General features: G+C 38.2%; 1 protein-coding gene across 1 annotated transcript; it reads left to right on the forward strand.

The window, feature by feature from the left end:
* Nucleotides 1-5,456: 5,456 nt before the first annotated feature.
* mtfp1 (mitochondrial fission process 1) lies at nt 5,457-18,810 on the forward strand. The gene is made up of 4 exons (XM_041811174.1): nt 5,457-5,589; nt 11,081-11,208; nt 11,757-11,989; nt 14,326-18,810. Exons 1-4 carry the CDS (start codon nt 5,520-5,522, stop codon nt 14,390-14,392), a joined length of 498 nt encoding a protein of 165 aa, XP_041667108.1. The 5' UTR covers nt 5,457-5,519; the 3' UTR covers nt 14,393-18,810.
* The last annotated feature ends 2,414 nt before the right edge of the window (nt 18,811-21,224 follow it).

Genomic DNA, 21,224 nt, shown 5'->3' on the forward strand with positions numbered 1-21,224 from the left:
TGAAAACAAATGTGTTTGTGACTATCACAGAAGTCACATTTACGTGAAAATACCAATTTTCAGAGAGATCGTTTCTCCTCCAGAATGCTATTTTAAAGCCTAACAAACAGCATACTTTAACTCTTGTGCAATCTGTAAAGGAGATCCCCTTAACACATCTACACAAACCACCAACTCACATTTCCTAACCAAGGGTGTGACTAAAGGCCATGTAACAAGAAATGCAAAGTTTGCAAGAACTAAGGTCAAAGTGTTTATCATAACTCATCAAATATGAAGGCTCTTTTACGCATGACCCAAATAAAATACAAGAGATCAAATATGAGTGAGATTTTAAATGTATTTAGTCTCACAAAGACATCCAGTGTAAGAAAAAGCCGGAGTAACCTTAAACTAATCTTGGGCATGTACAGCACCTGGCTGGGTATGCTCAAGGCCTCCACTGACACCTGACCCTTCCCCCCAAAAACCTAAACAACAGATTTTAATCACAGTGCATTTCATGCTGTAACAAAGCTTCACTATCATTAGACAATCTGTGATGGTCAGATATTTGTTGTCCTTGTCTGTCACACTAGGATTGGCTAATCTATGGGAACCAGAAAGATTCCTGATAGGCCGGGCCAGTGACAGGAAATCAATCATCCAGGCTGCACTTGCTGCAGATGGGTACAAGTAATCTCTATCCAGCAGCGTTTCACTGTCAGTAGTGTTCTTGACCAGCAAACTGACTCAAAAAGAAAGTTGTGTGGATTATAGAGAGATGGAGATAAAGAATTCAAAGAGCAAAGATGATGCTGAAAACAACTAAATTAAGGCCAGATGTGCCAAATTTAAAGTCCCTGTAAAGTGAAAAATAAATCTCTATTTTTGGTTTGTTGTATGACTGTCCACTGTCTTATGAGCCACCAGGCCAAATTTCAGCCATGAAAAACATCTCTAAGTTTATCAAATTCAGCTTCAAAATCATAAAAAATGAGACAGTAAAATCTGTACTAGAGTGGTATGGGCGTGTCAGTTGAATGAGCTGAAGCCAGGCCCACTCACGAGAAATATAATCCTCTGATCAGAGTGCAGCTGCCTGGCTCTGTGCCAGAGCAGAGAGACAGAAGTTGGGGATTAAATTTACTGTTTTCTGGCACAAATCTTTCTGTTGGAACGCTTTTTTTTTTTTTTTTTTTTTACCTGTAGGCCACCGTGGCTGATAGATTTGGAAAATTTACCTCACAATAAATAAAAACACATCATGTAACTGGCTGTTAACTTTCAGTAAAGGCAGTGACATCAGCTAACAACCGACTATACTTAGATGAACTGCTCTGTGATTTTGTATCGTCGTAACGTTAGTGGGGCGGGGTAACTCCTCATCAAGTCTGGCGATGTCATGAGCTGCTATATTTGCCCTGCTAAACAACTTTTTAACTGTCTAAATAAAAAATTCAGTCACGCGTGATTTTACATGTTTTCAGCAACCTTATTCCAGCATATCTAGTGTGTTAAGACACAAATTTTGGATTTCACTGTACAGGGACTTTCAGAAAAAAACAAACAAAAAATCCCTTAAAGCAGGTATGATGAGATAGATATTATGATAAAGTATGTCACAATTTTAAAAAAGAAAAGAAAGATGAAATTTTAGCTCATTAATGTGAACCTTTTATTTTTTATTCCTTTTTACCTCTGCCAAGGAGGTTATGTGATTGGGTGGGTTTGTTCATTGGTTAGTTCGTTTGTTAGTTTGTTAGCAACATAATTCAAAAAGTTGCGGACGGATTTGGATGAAATTTTCAGGAAATATCAGAAATGGCATAAGGAAGAACTGATTAGATCTTGGGAGTGATCCGGATCACCGTCTGGATCCAGGAATTTTTTTAAAGGATTCTTTACTACTGGGAGATAGGGCTAATGGCGGAGGTCTGCGCTGTTACCACTTTACACCAGGAGATGGCGGACATGAGTAACTTCAATCCCAGCAGCAGTTTTTGGGTGTGTTTCTATTCAAAGTTTTGGAGTTTTTAGAGTTTGAAAGGCGCACACCTAGTCGAGGAGACGAGTCGGAGCATAACAGAGAGAAAGCGAATTGTAGCGAGAATACTCACAATGCTGAGAGGAATAGAGGAATATTCACCCTCTGCCATGACTTCCAGATGTCTGGTGAGGCCATGGAGCATCTGTTGGCACCCGTAGCTAAGCCAATGCTTTGCCTCACCATGTTTCCACTCCACCGGGGAGCAAGAAATCGACGAATGCCGTGGTGGGGGGCACATAGGGACGGATCAAGGAATTTTTTTAAGAATTCTTCACTATTGGGAGATAGAGCTAATGGCAGAGGTCTGTGCTCTCCAAGTGCTTTTCTAGTTTATTAAGGTTATCATAGTTAACTAAAACTAACTAAATAATTAGAACTAGAACTAAAATATTAAAATCCTTTTAGCTAAATTAAACCAAATAAAAACTAAACTTTACAAAGAAACAAACGCAAACTAAAATTGTATTCTGTGCTTAAACAACTAGCTAAAATAAAAAATAAGGGACAAAATCTCCTTAGTTTTAGTCTGACTGCAGCAGACTGACGAACATGGGCACTCAAGCCTCTGGAGTGTAAAACAGCCTGATGTAATTGAAGAAAACTTCACACAATGGTTTATCTTAGATCTTCAGTTAAAATATATAACCAGAAAAAATAAAATACAAAATGAAGAGTCGCCTATTTGAATGAATTTTTAAGAATTGTGCGACGTTTTCTTTTCTGACTCCCTGACAAGTGTACCTTGTTGCTGTGAAAATCAAAACTAAAACTTAAACTGATAAAAACGAAACTAAAACAAAGCATTACAACAATGCCCAACCCTCCCAGGACCTAAGAAAGAAGAAAAAGTGTCACACTGGCATCAACAATCAACATAGATTTTAATTGTTTCACTGATAAAACCTTAAAAATGACCTTTGTATAATAATAATTCTATCTATATCCTACTATGGGATTATTTTAGCTTAAGTGTAAGTTTTCATATACCTTTAAATGGTGTAAGCTGACTTTCCTCTTTTTATCTACCTTGAAACCTAGAAAATAATAGTAACTATTTTTAAACTGGATTCAGCACCAGAAGCACTGCCAGGACTTAATGGTATGCTGCCTGTAATTATTTCTGCTTATTTGAACTGAAAAAAGGCTGATACTGTGGAAAAATTGTATTACTCTCATAATGGTTGAAATAAATGAGTGCTGTGAAATTCTATGTATTTGCATGGAAATGGCACTTAGATTTGAATGACAAGGTTGATGAGAGTAATGCACTATTTTGGATCTATATACTTTCTGAAACAGTAGATCACCAGTGAAAAAAGTCTGCTCTGAGCAGTGAAACTTCAGGGCTTAGAAATGAGCCTCACTGCTCTAAATACTCACACAGCCAGACGTACACACACAGAGCGGTGAAACCCCCCTGCTGGCTCTGCTGATTCTGTTTTTTTTCTGTAACTTCCCCTGAAGATGCTGCTTTCAAGATGTTCATAGCTAATTTGAAACATCCCAAGGGTCTAAAATATCACACCTTGAAACAGCCTAATAATCGGTTCTTTGCCTTGATAGAAGCAAGACTTGTGTCAAAACCAAGCAGGCCTACATGAGCTGTGTTCTGGGTTTTACTTTAATTCCATTTTAATTGAGTAGAGTTTTCACATCATTATACAAATAAGTTTAGTATATAGATAATAAAGAACATATTCACAGAACATGGACATGCTGTACATAACAAACTAAATATCGAATTCTAGATTAATCTGAGCTCTGGAGAGTTTTGTAAAAATATGATTTGTTTCTTCAACTTTTAAAACATTTTTTTTAATTTGTGTGGTGCTTTCAGAAAGTTATAGATTTTTGTATGCAGCTTGTGTGGGACCATTTTTTGAAATCTGCTGAATCATTGTACTGCAAACTATCTTCAAAATAGATTTAGAAAATACCCTTTTAACTGGAAACTGATCATTTGTCTGCATATATAATGGGAGATATTTGCTCAAAATGTTTTGATCTGCATTGATTAAAAAATGACAGATTGAGTTCTCTTCTTCAGAAATCAGGATTGTTTGGGTGTGGCACATTTTCTTTTGTTAAAAAAACAACTTTGGCACACCTCTTCACATTATCTTTTAGATACTTCAGTGCTATTTGTGGATGAAGATGATTGTGGAGAGTTTGGCTCCGCCACTGATTTTGTTGTGTAAAAATCACCATTATACATCATGAATCTAAGGTATAGGTTGCTGTTGTAGATTTTCAGGAGTCATATTTTCTGATTTAGACTGCTGAATTGACATATGAAGGGCCAGTTAGTCAGATCCTGCTAAATTATGGTGCAATACAGTCTTTAATCATTATACTAGGGGCAATGTAGTATGATGGTACACTTCCCTAAAAATCACATGATGCTGTTGCATAACAGCACAAAGCTGAGTGTCTTTAAATTAAGTCAACTTAAACTTAATGTGGCTTTTAATCATTCATTATTACTAAAATCCCATTGTGGATGTTAAATGTAGTCAAATATGGCTGTTTTAAATCTTCTGTAGGGCCTACCTTTTATTGATTTTATAAATTAATCATGGTTAATGTCAATTGGATTTTGAACAAAAAAAAAGGTTTAAAAAGACTCTTTAATGATAAAGTGAAAACAGATTTCTACAAAGTAATGTTGGTTTAAAAAACCATGTAATGTAAAATTACTGCATAAAAAATTCACCCCCTTTAAAGTGACTGATCTAATTCAACACCCGACTGGTGTGAGTAGTCTCCCAGTTAGCAACACTGGGATCACCTGAGTGCAGTGAATGTGTCTCAAGTGATTGTAGTGTAAAGACACCTGTGTTTGGAAGGTCAAGTGACTGGTTTATCAGTATTCCTGGCTACTATTACACCATGAAGACAACAAAACTTGCCAAGCAACTAGGAGAAAAGCTTATTGAAAAGTAGAAGTCAGGGGGTGGATGCAAAAACATTTCCAAGGTGCTGTTCATGCCTGATACCCCTGCAACAGACAGAGGCTGAGCAGTTTCAAAAGTATGATTGCAGCCAAAGGTGCATCTACTGAATACTTATTATTTATGCAGTCACTTATTAACATTGCATATCTTTATTTAATTGTCGTCACTTTGACATTAAATAAGGTTTTTGCATTTATTTGACAGAAAAGCTAAATTACATTCATCGTGATTGATTTATTAAATCACTAAAGGGCACTGAATATGAAATTAGTTGTACTTCTCACTGTCATCCAGCAGATGGGGCTGTTTCTGTCATCCTAAATATCTGTCTACATTATTTGTCAGCACTAACCCCGCCCATCTTGAACCTAGACCCCGCCCTCCCTGTTCCGCGTGCTGCAGGAGTTCCTGCTCCAGCAGATGATTATAAATGAACGTTGACGCCCCCTCCTCTTCTCCCCCCGCCTCTCGGCTCTGCTGCCTTCTCTCACCGGTGTAGTAACAGGGGGATGGAGTAGCGTTAACGCAAGGAAGGCATGGATCCTACAGAGGAAAAACCTAGCCAAACAGTGGACATTTATCGTGATACATGGGTCCGCTTCCTGGGTATGTACTCTTTTTTACCACAGGTGTTCGCTTTTGTCTGTTTTTTCCCTTTGACACGCCAGCAAATGTCCGGATGGAAGGTAAATATACACTGGAGCCGTGTGACCCTCAAACTAGCTTGCTGAAGGTTAGCATAGCTGGCTAACATTTAACATCTATTTATAGCCAAAGTTGACCCTTAGAGGTCAGTTTGTTTCCACGGGACGTTAAGGACGATTGTCTCGTGACAGTACAGCACCGCTGTCCGTGCTTTGTCTCCGTAACGTCTCCAACATAAGCGTGAATGTGGTCCTGGTCTCTGTAGCTCAGTGTTGTCCCAGGAAAGGTAGTTGTTTAGCAAGTTGAGGCAGTGACTCACAACCACGATGTGAACGCCCGTAGGCATCATCACACTGACAAACACACTTCCTGTGGCGGATACAACTCAGTATCACTACCTGCGTTCCTGTTTAAAAGCTGGTGTAAAGACATTTGTTGTTGTTATCTGTTTCTCAATGCTGAGCAGAGGGAAAAGCTGAAGGGCATTCATTCTACATCAGTTTCTCTCAGTCTGCTGCTCTTCCATAGTTTATTTTAAGCAGCAGTGACTATGTAGAGTCACTCAGTTAAACCATTATCAATTTACTTACAAATGTAATTAATCCAATTTTGATCTTTATTTGTAAAAAAAAAACTAAAGTTATGTCATGGCTCCTGAAATAGGAAGATGGTATTTTGCATTAATTAAAACAACAAAAACAGACTTTAAAAGGTAATAAAAAAGTTCTTACAGAGAGCCAGACCTTGAGCAGAACCAGGCACAGTGTCATCTCTTTATTACCAAAGTTATCAGGGAAAGTTCAGCTTCTACACAAGTTTATTTTGATCGTTGTTTGACTTCAATTTGCTTTAGAGCCATGTTTGTAAGTGAAAAGACAACAAATAGTTCATATTATTGAAAAAGAAAATTCACAAGGGTAGTTTAAAACATAAATTCTACACAGGACCTTATTTTACTCAAATGAAACGTTGCAGATCTTTTTAAACTTGCAATATCTGTACATAAAAGGGATTGTAGTAATATCATTTTTACAATCAGGCTGGTTTACTGGGCAAAATTCAAGCTGGCTCATGCATAGTAGACCTACCACCTAATAGGATGGTGGGGCCACTTTCAATGTAAGGTAATACATGCTTAGCAACTGAGTGTGCCTAAATTGCTAGGTAAGGGCTGGCAGGGCAAACAGTCATTTTCAGGGTTCTGGGGAGCCAATCAGATTTCAGGGGGCCCTGTCTAGCCCTGGCTACCACTGGCTCAGCCCCTGAAAAGTTATTGGTGCTGCTATTTTCTGATAATCCATCAGGATGTTTTTAATAAACATATCTTTTTGTCAAAATGTTTGTTTACAGATTTAACATGGTAGCACTGCCATGTGCTGAAAACAAGAATTGCAATACAGTTAAGCACATGCTTCGTGTTTTAATGTGGGCCATATTTCATTTTATCTCTGGAATTTGCTGCGGGCTAATCAAAAATGGCCCCCGGTCTGCATTTGGGCCCCGGGCCACAGTTTGGACATGCCTGGTCTACAGTGATGTATAGCCTAGCTCCTGTGCCAAGCACTTGGACTGGTTTTCTTCTAAAGGGACAATACTGGCCGCCATTTCCTCAAGCTCAGATTTACATAACTGTCATTCCATCTCTATCTTTGTAATGTATACTCAGGACCAGTGTGCTGTCATGTCAACAACAAGTAAATTATCTAAATATATTTTGAGGCTAAAACAGTGTTGCCACTTGATGTTCTGGGTCAGGTCAGTTTGTGTTTTCAAAGTTGAAAAATATTTCAACATAACCAGCCAGTAGTGTCCTTTGTGGTACCCTTCTGTTGGGGTGCCAAGTGCACCTATCCTGTCCTCAAGGGTGCAGTTAGATACACTGCAGCGAATAATAACAGCACATAACATTGCCCCGTGGACGACCTTGGAGCTGCAGACCTCCTTCAGGATCACTGGCTATCACCATCTGGCTTACACCCCTACCTTCGATCAGTGTTTCCCAACCATTTTTCCTGCCCCCCCCCCCCGAAAAAAAAGTGACACATTGCTGTCAAAAACAAACAATTCCTTTACCATTTGACATAATTATGTTATTTTTCTCTCTCGATATAGTTTGATACAGCTTTTTTTGGGCTGTATTTCCTATGCTATTTCCTACCAGGCTCAGAAATGTTTAAAAGTAATGTCTTGAAAAGATTTTTTTTTTTTTTTTTTTACTGCCTTTAAACAGCTGTGATAGTGCTGGGGTTATGCAACGTGGCAACAGATCCTGTTTCAGCTGACGCTGTCGTTTTGAATGCCGTAAGACAATGCATGTGAGGATATTTCAGTTCATCTGACTGACAACGTTAGAGATGGATGGGGTTTGCCAGGTCACTTTAAAAATCCAATTAATGCACAATCCAATTAATACAGGAACTTGGCTTTAAATGAGATCACTGATTATCAGCAGACAGTTCATCTTAATATTTATCTCCTGTCTTTTATCACTCACCATCCAAACCTTCATACCTTGCCCTCACCCTGCCACATCTGGTACTCTTTATCTCTTCAGCTTCTCTCTTCTACCTCAAACATCTGGTGTACACACACGCTGTATCTCTAACTCACTGAGGACATGCAGTGACTGAATGACAAACTGTAATCTGAAGCCTTTGCTGACAGGCTAAAATGTAGCTCCAGCCTTTGTTGCCAGAGCATAACATGCTTTGTTATTAACTAAGTGCCTCTCTGGAAGATAAACTTATCTCAGCTGTCCTTTTGTTATCATGTTTAATTGCAGTTTTCATCACTTTGTACACCTGCTACACCTCTGGAGCTCCAGATTCAGTTGTCACGGAGTTCTCGTTGTCAGCCTTTTTTACTAACGATATTTTGACTTTACTTATTGGGAAACATTAACAGTACATTAGATATACCTGGGCTTTTTTGGTTGTTTGTTTGTTTTTGAGTTTTTGAAGGATTTTATAAAAATACAGACTCGAGACTTTATGAATATGATTCGGCAAGCTTTGCACACCTGGATTTGGGGATTTTCTGCCATTCTTCTTTGCAAATCCTTTCAAGCTCAGTCAGGTTGGATAGGGACTGTCGGTGAACCAACATTTTTAGGTCTCACCAGAGATGTTCAATAGGGTTCAAGTCAGGGCTCTGACTGGGCCAGTCTAGGACATTCACAGCATCATTGTCATGTTAGGAGGTGAACCTTCGGCCCGGTCTGCTGTCCTGAGTGCGGTGGAACAGGTTTCTACTGGGGATGTGTCTGTACTTTGCTCCTTTCAGTTTTCCCTCAACCCTGACCAGCCTCACAGTCCCTGCTGCTGAAATACACCCCCACAGCATGATGCTGCAACCACCATGTTTCACTGCTGGGATGGTATTGGGCAGGTGATGAGCGTTGCCTGATTTCCTCCAAATGTTGAATTCAGTTCAATGTTGGTTTCATCAGAGCAGAGAATCTTGTTTCTCATAGTCTGAGAGTCCTTCAGGTGCCTTTACAAACTTCGAAAGGGCTTTCATGTGTTTTGCACTGAGGAGAGGCTTCTGTCTAGCCACTCTGCCATGAAGCCCAGAGTGGAAGAGGGCTGCAATGTTTGTCCTTCTGGAACTTTGTCACATCTCCACACAGGATCTCTGGAGCTCAGTCAGAGTGACCATCAGGTTCTTGGTTACCCCTCTTACTAAGGCCCTTCTGTCCTGATTGCTCAGTTTGGCTGGCTGCTTTCCCTTGGAAGAGTCCTGGTTGTGCCAAACTTCTTCCATTTGAGAATTATGGAGACTACTGTGCTCTTGGGAACCTTCAGTGCCTCAGATTTTTTTTTAGCCTTACCCAGATCTGTGCCTTGGATCAGTCTCTAAGCTCTGAAGGCAGTTCCTTTGACCTCATGGCTTTGTTTTTCCGCAGATATGCACTGTCAGCTGTAAGGCCTTCTACAGAGAGGCGTGGGCCTTTCCAAAACATGTCCAATTAATTTATTTTACACAGTACTCCAGTCAAGGTTTAGAAATATCTCAGCAATGATCAAGAAAAATAGAAAGCTGAGCTAAATTTCAAGTGTTGTTGCAAGGGTCTGAATACTTTTGTCATTGTGATATTCTAGTTTTACTTTTAGTTAATTTGCAAAAATGTCTAAAATTCTGTTTCACATTCACTTCAAGGTTTTGTGGAATTGTTTTTTCCTTGTTGTTTCATAAACCACTCTTAAAGATGGTGATGGGTTAAGGAAGGATAAGATTTGATCACGGTTCTAGAGGGTTTTTTTGTAAATGCTTGGCATCACTTGGAAAAGAAGAACACAAAGCGGTCATGTGACCTCTCACAAAAGCTGCAAAAACATTCTGATTCATCCCTGCTTCTCTTGGTAAAGTCTGTTTTCAGTGTGAAGAAAACTCTCCTTGAGTTAAAGAGCAATGTTTTTTTTTTTTTTTACTCAAGAATTCAGTAAGTTCCTCCATATTCAGTGATGGACGTTTACGCACCCAGAACACCCATATCTGGTCAATTTAGTCATCTTTGATTTCCATCCTGCACACGAGTCATTGAACACGCACCCAATATAAAGAAACTGGTATTCGTTAGGTGGATTTAAGGTGCTACTCTCTGTGGGAAGTATACTTATTGTACATTAGAGTTACTCTGTGACTGGTAAGCATTCATCTGAGCGATAGCCTAGTCGTCATATGTGGATCTCTCACATTTCCCACATCCTTTTAGAGTTTAAAAATCTTATGTGGTCCAGGCTTAAGCAAGAGAAAGAGAAAGCTAGTGGTGTCATGACTGTAGCTGAAGCCTTAGATAAATCTTTTATGTGTCATGTAATCCACTTATTTCATGTGGACTATTTACATTTATTATGATAAGTTTCTTCAGTAAATCCTGCGTTCATTGCTCTAAGATATCTGATTTTGTCATCATTTTAAGTGACAGCCTTCCTTATTCATTCAGCTGATGTGTAAGAAAAATAAACAGTCACCAGAGAAAGAGACAAAGAGCTGCAGCAGAATTTGATTACTGCATGCTCTGATAAGCTTATTTATTGAAGCAAAGATAAAACTAAACTGTGTGTCTGGAGATCAAGCTATCAGCGATTTGCATGAACTCCTTACAGTGGTGACTTCCTGATAAGAAAGAAAGGGCTTTTAAACCATTCAGCCTTTTGTGAAATTGATTTTGCCCCCAAATTTTGCCCTTGATTTTCACAATGTCAGGGGTAAAGGTGACATTCATTAACCTTTTGATGCATGCACCGAAGTCCAAAGTCACTGAAAAGAGATAGTTTAAAAATATGAATTCACTAGCACAAAACCTAAGTTAATTTTTAAAATTTGTCCTGTCAAACTGATTCTCTTTTAAGGACCTGAGTCAAAGGCCTTGTTAGCAGGCTGAGTTGACAGGTTATGAGGCGTTTAGATGAGACTATAAGGTAAAGTCCTGATCTTTGTTTGTCCACAGGCTACGCCAACGAGGTGGGGGAGGCTTTTCGCGCACTGGTGCCGGTGAGTTTTGTGTGGGGGAGCTATGCCGTGGCCACCGCATATGTCACCGCTGATGCTGTGGACAAAGGGAAGAAGGCAGCCGTGGTAAGACTGGAAAGTGTTTTTTGAATGTGTGTTGTCTCCGAATTCCACCATTATGTAACGATAAAGCAGATAAAGAATACTAGGTCAACATCGTCTTAAATCACTTGTTTGCTAATGCTACAAGGGATTACAAGATTAATCTGATGATGCATTAAATGGCAGCAGAAAAAAGATATTTAGTAACAGGGTTATGCTCAGATGTTGTATGGTCTTTCATTTTTTTTTCTTTTTTGTACATTTTTGGATAATTTACCTGTCTCAAAGGCCCAAAAATATAACATACAGTAAAATTGTGAATATATAGTGTATGCATCAAGTGACAAACAAGCACAGTTAGGCATACTTTGCAATGTGTCAGAAGCTGAAAATGTCTGGTAGAGCTTGCTTGTCTAATAGGGACTGGGTAAATTAGAAGAAAGGAAGATTATTTTTAAGACCCAAACTCTGAATAAACTCACAACATTATTTTGGGTTTCTACTGTGTTATGAAACTTGATCGTGACAGCTGTAACTACCCTCACTGTCTGATCCTCCATCTGTTCCTCAAGGCCCATGGGGACAACCCGGGGAAGACAACACGGGTAGCGGTGGCGGTGGTGGACACGTTCGTGTGGCAGGCCCTCGCCTCTGTGATTATACCGGGCTTCACCATTAACCGTGTGTGTGCTGCGTCACTATACCTGCTGGGAAAAAGCACCAAGTGGCCCCTGCCTGTCCGAAAGTGGACCACCACAGCAATAGGCCTCTCTACAATCCCCTTCATCATCACTCCTATCGACAGGTCTGCACCAGAGTCAGGTCTTTGTATGCATGCAGATTATGTAAGGCGCTCATTATGTAAGGTTTGGTTTTTTTTTTAAGGGTTAGGCTTCACTTCCTGCTGTACTGGGAACAAAGCATGTGCTGACAGCTTACTTAATAGTGACTGTCCTTTTATTAATATTTTCTGATCTGTATACATCCTGAAATGGTAAATCCAGTGAGATTCTACATTTTTAAAGCCAGACAATCACATTTTAACACCTAAATCATCCTTGGAAATCAGTTAATATTAAATACAGACTAAAAGTCGCTCAGACATATAAAGGTGCATCTAAAAAGATTAGATTATTGTGAAAAATTCTCATTTTCGCTGTGATTTAACTCAAAAAGTTAAACTCCCATATATTCTAGATTCATCTCATACGAAGCAATATATTTAAAGACTTTTTTGTTTTAATCTTGATGATTGCAGCTTACAGTTCATGAAAATCAAAGATCCCTTATATTAAAATTTTAGAATATTGTGAAAAGCCCGATTGCAAAGATTTCCTGAGCCTTTATTCTCTCACTCTAGTTATGCACACACAACCTCAATCATGGGGAAGACTGCTGACCTTACAGTTGTTCAGAAAACAGTCATTGGCACCCTCTACAAGGAGGGTAAAACACAGAAGGTCATAGCTGAAAGGGCAGACTGTTCTCAGAGGCTGTATGAAAGCATATTCATTGTTAGGTGACTGGGAGAGAGCAGACCGAGGCTGGAGTCAGTGGATCAAGAGCCGCCACACACAGATGGGCTACGGAGAAATGGACTACAAGTGTGGTGTTCCTAGTGTTGAGCCAATCCTGAACCACTGACGTCATCAGCATCTCACCTGGGCTACGGAGAAAAAGATCTGGACTGCTGCTCAGTGGCTTAAAGTCCTGTTTTCAGATAAAACTAAATGTCTAATTTTATTTGGAAATCAAGTTCCCAGAGTTAGCAGGAAGATCTGAGAGGTACAGAATCCAAGGTGCTTAAAGTCCAGTGATTTCATTTACTATATTCAGTGATGGTTTGGGGTGCCATATCATCTACTGTTTTTTGTCCACTGTGCTTTATGAAATCCAGAGTCAAGCCATCTACCAGGTATTTGTGGAGATAATGATTCCCTTTTCCAGAAGGACTTGGCACCTGCCCACAGTGAAGCCAAAATGACCAGAAACTGGTTTTGCTGACCATGGGATTACTGTTTGATTGGCCAGCTAACTGGCCTGACCTAAACCTTGAAGAGAATCTCTGGGAAAATGTCAAGAGAAAGATGAGAGACATCAGACTCAACAATAGAGGCGAGCTGAAGGCCAATCAAACAGCAATCAGAGCAACCTGGGCTTCATAACACCCCAGCAGTGCCACAGACCGACTGGCTCTGTGACATGTTGCATAGATGCAGAAATTTGTGCAAAACTCCAACCAAATCCTGAAGGCATAAATGAGCATAATTTTTAAGAAGGTAGACATTTCTGTGTCATAAATCCTTGTTTTTTGGACTGATAATATTTCGAGGTAGTGGATTTTTATTTTTTGTGAGCTGTAAGCCATAATCATCAATATTAAAAGAAAAATGTCTTGTCTAAAAAAAAAAACTTTTACATGATATCCTTTTTTTTCAGATGTACCTGTGTATTGTCTGCATTTAGTTATGCATAACTATACCATGATCAAGATCAAGATAGGAAAATGGAAGATCAAGGAAATTCAGCTCTATGATGAAAATCACTAGGATTGGAAGGAAGGGCACTCAACAATTAGAGGCTACATGCAAAACATGCCAGAAACCTTTTACCTGCAATTGAGAGTCTTCCTCTTATTATCCCTGATCTGAAAAAGTAGATTTTTAATTATACCAAAAAACGTAAATAAAAAAGGATTCACCAAAATGCAAAATCTAGCTTATCGTAAAAAATGTACTCAACAGAATTATTAATAGGTTGGCTTTAGGTGTAAAAATAACCGTACCTAAAGGATGGTACCTGAAATAACAGTCTGACTACTTGCATGCTTTTATTCAAGAGGCTAGAATTTAAACTTATTGGGAATTTTTATTAGTCAAAGTCAAAGTTAATTTCTAGTTTGTACAATAGAGACACAAATGTTATGGTGCTGCAAACCGATAACATGAAATGACACATTCAAGCTTAAGCTCCTCTTTGCTTAGTATGCTTTTGTTAAGCAATCAGTAAAGAGCTTTGCTTCAATTCACAGCTGTTCTTTGTAGGTTAACTTTTTCCCAAACTAATTATACTTTTATAAAATCAATTCAGATTTTTTTTATGTCTCCAACATCAGAATTTTTCCCTTCTCTATTCTTGTAGGTCAGTAGATTTCCTGCTGGATTCGAGCCTTCGGAAGATCTACAGCGACGAGGAGAAGCACAAATAAAAAGGGATCATGAGGGAGAAATTGTTCCCTCTGTGTCAGAGACCAGTCCAGTCTAAGTAGACCTGTGCTGATTGTTCAACACTGTGAAGCACTACAGATGTGTGAAGAAGGATTTCATGGAGCCTAATTCTACTGCTCATCAAAGTTAAAGACATAAAATTGATTTCAGAACAAAATTTTACAATTTTAGAAGCAAGTTAAAGCTCCTCTGAAGTGTTTTTAGCTGCTAATGAAACGGACTCAAGCTAATACTGATGTCTGTTTGGGAGCTACAATAATTAAAAAAAAAACACCAGCGAAAAGATCAATAATTTCTATACGGTTAGTTTTTAATGTCTCAACCCAAAGTGACGGGGTAGGTGTCTGCTAAAAAGATTTATTGCACAGCCTTATTTTACATTTAACAAGGCTAGGACTCACTTTAGGTGATACATTTTACTGTTTAAAAATACAGCTTGTACATGGACATGAATAGTGGGAAGTACCACAAGGTACCACTTTGTCCACACGGGGGCGCCAAAATCAACACAGAATTCCTCACAGGAGCTTTCAGGTGGTAGAAGTGAAATCCTTCTTCTTTGAGAATCCTTGACTAAAACTCAACAGGGCAAGCTGGATAGTGACACGAGGAGTTTTAAACGGGAATTTAAGAAAAACGCACATTAATGTTCTACTTTATAGTGAAATCCTGCTTGTTTGTATTCTTTGGCAGCGATATAATGTGCAGTTGTATTCATGTGATGCTCCGTACAGGAGATAAATATGGATCCACTCCTTAGTGCTTATCAGCCATATGGTGCTGTAATAACAGGACTAAAAGTCATCACTTCCTTGTTATCTATTTCTCTCTTAAAAATAATTCAGCTGTTATTTTCCTAAACAAAGACGTCTGTTACTTGGAGCCAGCAGTTCCAAGAGATGCACTTTTCAGTTTTATTCTACCTTACCATGAGCCAAGGTTTGCACTGGGAGCATCTTTAACACTACTGTTACAATCAGTTTACAGTTATTAAATACTTGTGCAGCAAACCTCACGAGTATTAAATAAGGAGAGTTTTGTTTTTCATCCTCATTAAGGTGTTTTGTTTGGCTCCATGCTGAGTAGATTACAGTGTAAAAATAAAGTGTGGAAAATGTAGCTTAATTACTTTAAACCTAATACATAAAAGCAAGCTTTAAATTTTGCTAATGCAGTTAAAACACTTTTCTCCCCTTGGTGCAGAAGATTAGATACCATTTATTTTTCACAGAAAAGTTGAGATCATTGTGATACCTATGCAGAAAAGGGATTATTTTAGAAATATTCAAATACTGTATGCTTTTGAAGAGCCATAATATATTAACTGTGTCTAATCCTGAGCTATGCAAGGGAAACAAATTGTCGTGTAAATACAAGAGTTTAAGGGATATATAACTGACTTTAAAGATCAGGTTTGTTACATAGTGTTAAAATATTGTGACGTCATAAGGGAAATCAAAGTGTCAGAGCTGTCACATTTCCACCAAATGGTCCAGTTTGATTGATTATGATTTGGTACGGTAAACCCCAAAATAGTTGGCATTTCCACAGACACTCATACCCTGATTAGGTGGGTGGACTTTAGAGGGTGTGCATGTGACATCATAGGCAGCATAAGTATGCAGTTCCAGACGCTTAGTTGAAGAAAGTTTGTGATGGCTGAAAAGTGCTGTGTTTTAGTAACTACATGTTGACTTTGTTAACTGCGGTCAGTATGCATCCTCAGCTGATGGAATATGTTTATAGAGTGGTAATGGTACATTAATAAAAACACAGGATGAAGCTGTGCTATAGCATTAAGTTAGTGATTAATATGATCTTAACTCTATACTCCTTCCTCCTACCTAAATCAGGGGTGTCCAAACTATGCCTCGGGGGCCAAATGCGGCCCGTTATCTTGATTTATAATGCTCTAATTAATTATCCCACTAAGTAGCAATACCAATAGTGTTATGGGTGAGTCACCAGGGCTAACCAGGACCCCCTGAAATCTGACTGGCCTCCCAAAAATCCTTAAATTGATTGGCTATTGCCTTTTCAACCTCTAACTAGCTATGTGAGCACACTCAATCACTAAGAATATCTTAATCTACTTTCGACTGGTTTATAACTTCAGTATCCTAAAGGTGCAGTATTTGAAAGTGGCCCAACCATTCTTATATATTTCAATATGTGGCCCTCAGTAGAAAAAGTTTGAACACCCCTGCCTTAAATGAAAATTGAGACCCTAAATTTCAGCGTGTCAACCATACAATAAAATAATACCTTAGGTGACAGGCACTTAATGGCAACAAATTATGTTTTATAGGTGCAAATGTTGTCCTGCGATGCCAGACTAACACGGTGGGTTTTATGGGGAAAGACTAAAAAATTGTTGAGTCCATATGGACTGAGTTAGTCTGTATTAATTACAGATTAAATGAAGTAGCATTCATGATTTATATTTGGTTATTTATCTGAATGTATCTGACGCTTTAACAGTTTATATGACATAATATAAATGTTGAGAGCTGTACCGTGAGAATTTGTCACATTAAAAATAAAGGTCTCTCTGGTGTTAGAATAAAACTAATTAAGTAAGAAATTCTGGGTATATATGTCTTGTTCTAAAATAGGCTATAGCCCAAAGTTTTGCAAATAGGATCAGCAGCTACAGAGCAATCTTTTCACAGGCTACATAAAGTAAAAAAGACTACTATTTAGAGAATCATCTGATCCAAAGCTTTGTATTCACACAATTCAGTTTCACATCCATTACGAACCAGCCTTCAGGCTGTACTTCCTGTACTTGAAATCAGGTCCACATAAACGGCAGGTAACCCGGTTTGTGGCCACATATAAATGCCCACGGTCCATGAATCTCTGTCGAATCCAAAAAGCCTCAATTTAAGTGGGGATCAGATTCCTGTTTATACCCTTTATTGTGTGTAGCTCCACCCTTTTGGGATGGATAGGTAAGCCTGGCACCCCTATGGAAGGGTGTTAGAGAGTGGGACTGCATGGGGTCAGTTGTTTTTCAACTTTTGATGATGCTGTACCAAACTGAACTTGACTACTCAATGGAAACAACCTAAGGGGAACATAATGCTTTGGGAATGATGGTTATCATTGCCAAATAATGTATCTGTATACTCACATGTACCATTTTAACAATAACTTTATATGTATTTGTGTCACACTTTTTTCTCTTTGCTGTGAAGGACATGATTCATTATGTCATGTTGAAAGAAAAGTGAGAGGTGCACCAATGACTTGGATTTACTCAGGATGCTGAACACTGATTCAAGTATTGACTATATATTAATATGGGCAATGCCTTTGGGCTTCCTTGTGTTGTACAGAATGAAGCCAAAATACCCCTATGATGGATGCTGATATATCACATTGCTGACATCACTCTTTCTGCAGCATGTATTTCACTGATGACTGTATCTTCATAACTTTTTCTCCCATCCTTCCTCCTCTATTCTGATAATCAAACTGCTGCAAGGAACTGCGTTTGTCAACAAAGGTGACAATATGTCACATCTTTTTATCTCTGACATTTATTTTGAATTTAAAATTTGGCCCATGTCCAGTCTGTAAACATGGAGTAGATGGGGTTTGTGACCTATACTGCAGCCAGTCAGCAGGGGGAGCTCTTCACTGTCAGATGCTGTCCATCTTGCTACACAGTCTGTGGAGTCAACTTGTTCAGCAGCCTGGCCACTTTGATAGTTCAAGACTTTAGTATTTTAAATGAAAATATACTAAATCAAAATATCTCTGATATTTATGGAACTGTTTTCACACAAGCACAAAGCTCTCACCTTGGGAACAAACTTTTTTCATGTCAAATTCTTTGTTTTATGCAAATCTGTAACAAAGGTGCCAAATGGTATCATCCCAGTCAACCAATGGCAGCCAGGTATTTATCGTGCAGAGAAACACAACCTAGATCTTTGACTTAAATATGAAACACCCACTAATAATGCTACACATTCAACCTTCTGCTGTGACTTGTCAAACTAAGGAATGAGGAAAGGAACTAAAGGGATATATGTTCATAGCCAGTTTTAACATTTCATACCATACCAGAAACTTTGTTGTATTTTTATTGTTCAAAGGAATGCAAAAGAAATGACTAGTTTACCTTTTTGAATATTTTTGGCAGATTGTTTTGTTCCAGCATGTTCAGATGTGGCTTTTAAGAGTCACATTTTCAGCCTTAATCAGGAAAGAATATTTTGTTTACTGTTGTTCAAAAGGGGATTAATATTTTTTCAAATGTGAAATCACTGTTAGAAGCTGAAGCTTTGTTTGTTACAGCAGACACCGTGACTTCAGCACTTCTCATTTTCTGTAGTAACAAAGAACACTGGAGAAAAAAACAACCTTGTAAATCTAGCAAAATAAATGATGGAACAATGAGCATGGCTGGTGTTTTTTTTTTTTTTTTTTCAGAATACACAAATCACACCTTTCAGCACTATCGTCCTGTTTCTTTAGGGAATTGTACAAGGAATATTTTTACCAGAGACCTTTTTAACAGGCTGACCCAGCAGACACTAACTTTAGCTGGAATGACCTGAATTGTGCGGTGCTGACAAATGTGCACACACAAATAAATGGCTTTTATCAGCCCTGTGTAAAACCAAGATATAATTTAAATTCTAGATTTAAAGTATTGAACAGATGTCCAGTGTTTAACGTTTAACTTTGGAAAGTCACCAAAGAATGAATTGAAATTAGAGCTGTCAAAATTAATGCATTAATAATGATGCTGTTAAGGTCCTTAATTAGTTAATTATTTTTTAATCTCGTTAATATTTTGTTGTCCCTTTCAGCACAACTTACTTCAGCCATAACGTTTCCCTGCTCCTGTAAAAATGCTCTTTAATGTCTAATTTCAGTTTCAAACTTTTTTTTTGGCTACAGCATGAAAATCGGTGGATATATCTATCCTGTAGATGAACAGAAAATGAATTTACTGTTTTTGAAGAATATGTACAGGGTTGTGTACAATGAAGGGTAAAAGCCATATTGTGTACAATTTGCATGTCTTACACTTCCATTTTTAGATATTATCTGATGGACTCCAGATGAACTTAGTTTTTAACACAGGGCAGGGCCACATATCAAAAAAGATATATTGTCTGTACATACAAAGAAACATATAGATATGTTTAAGAGAAGGACAAGATATGTCTTATGATATCTTAGTTTTATATGATATGCAACCTTATATGGATTATAATAAAAAATGGAGATGGGGCCAAAGAGAGAAAAGAAATAAAACAGAAGTTAAAGTGGAATTTAAAATAAATAAATTGGAAAGAAAAAAAAATCTCTTCTCTCTAAAATCTTTGTCCTCATCTTCCTTCCTTTCAGGACAGTAAGTCCTTGCCAGAATTTATTATTTACAGTTTTTTCTTATGTTAGACGTAGGTATAAAGGTATAAAGGTATAAAGCTGGGAGCTATGTACAATAGCTGACCATAAACAAACACAAAAATAAATTTGCATTTGATCAAAATCAATCGGCATGTCCTCTACTCCACCACTGTGCGCGTAATTACGCGCGGGCGCACGGCTGAAGGCTGTAAATGTGCGCTCGTTCAGCGTTCTGGAATGTAAGAATAACAACTGATATGTTTGGCAAGAAAGCCATTCAGAAATATAGAAATCTACAACTCCTCATTTGTTTGATAGGCTACCGGACATTCAGGGCTTTCTTCAGTCTCCTTTCAGGTCTTATGAACAGTCAGAAGAGAGCACTTTATCTCCGCACTCATATATCATAGTCTTAAGATTAGCCTACAGCAGCATGAGAATACCTGAAAGTGAGGTATCACAGCTACTCTCCTAACTCTGGAGCAGTTACAGGCTGGCCTTCTCCTGTTGGCGTGTTGCTTCTTTAAAGAGCCTAAAAACCGTTCATGTCCCCTTCTTAAGAGCTGACCGCGTTTTTTAAACAAATGTAGAGACTTTTGGTTATCTGAAGGTAAAGAACTATGATATCATTATATATGACGGCTAATAAATGTAATATTTTAATATCAGCTGGAGTTCGGTTGTCAAACCACGGCAGTGCTCCTCATCAGGTGTCTCTGATTCTCTTTAATGCCACTTTTCAGGCTGAAAAACAGCATTGTAAAGTTCAGCTGTGATAACGTTTATGCCGTGAATAGGCACTATCAAAGCCACAAATACCTATGTTTTAATAAATGCTGTACATAGCCTTCTCCAAAATGCAAAACCTTTATGTGTACAATAGAATTTAAAAAATTAAAAATGTATACATAAGACATCCAAAATTGCAGATAACGTGATGAAAAATAACAACTGGCATAAATAGGTTAAAAGCAGCAAGTATGGGTCAACAGAGGTGAAATATAGGCAGAAAGTTTAAAAATCGATAAGTGGCGATAACAAGAAAAACCGTGGTGAAATGGGATTACACTAGCACAAATGGGTTTTAAGTGCAAACATGGGAAGAAAAAATTTGATGCCCTTAAAATTGACAAAAATGGGTATAAACAGTGGTGAGAAAGGGGTTAAATGTAGTGAAAACTGTAAAATGTCTTTAAAAGTGGCAAGACAGGCAGAAAAAGTGACGAATGCTATTTAAAATCAGAAGTGGCAAAAATGGGTTAACAGTGTCAGAAAGGAAGGCAGAAAGTGGAAAAATTGTGTTTAAAATGGCAAAATGGATGGAGAAAGAGTAACAAAAAGGCGTTAAAAAATGGAAAAAATGGGTGAAAAGCTCACAAAGTTGATGAAGTGTGACAACATGGGCAGAAAAATCGGTTGAAAGGGTTTTAAAGTGGCCAA

Source organism: Cheilinus undulatus, linkage group 17 (genome assembly GCF_018320785.1).
Source record: "Cheilinus undulatus linkage group 17, ASM1832078v1, whole genome shotgun sequence".
In the NCBI taxonomy this organism is placed as follows: Eukaryota; Metazoa; Chordata; class Actinopteri; order Labriformes; family Labridae; genus Cheilinus; species Cheilinus undulatus.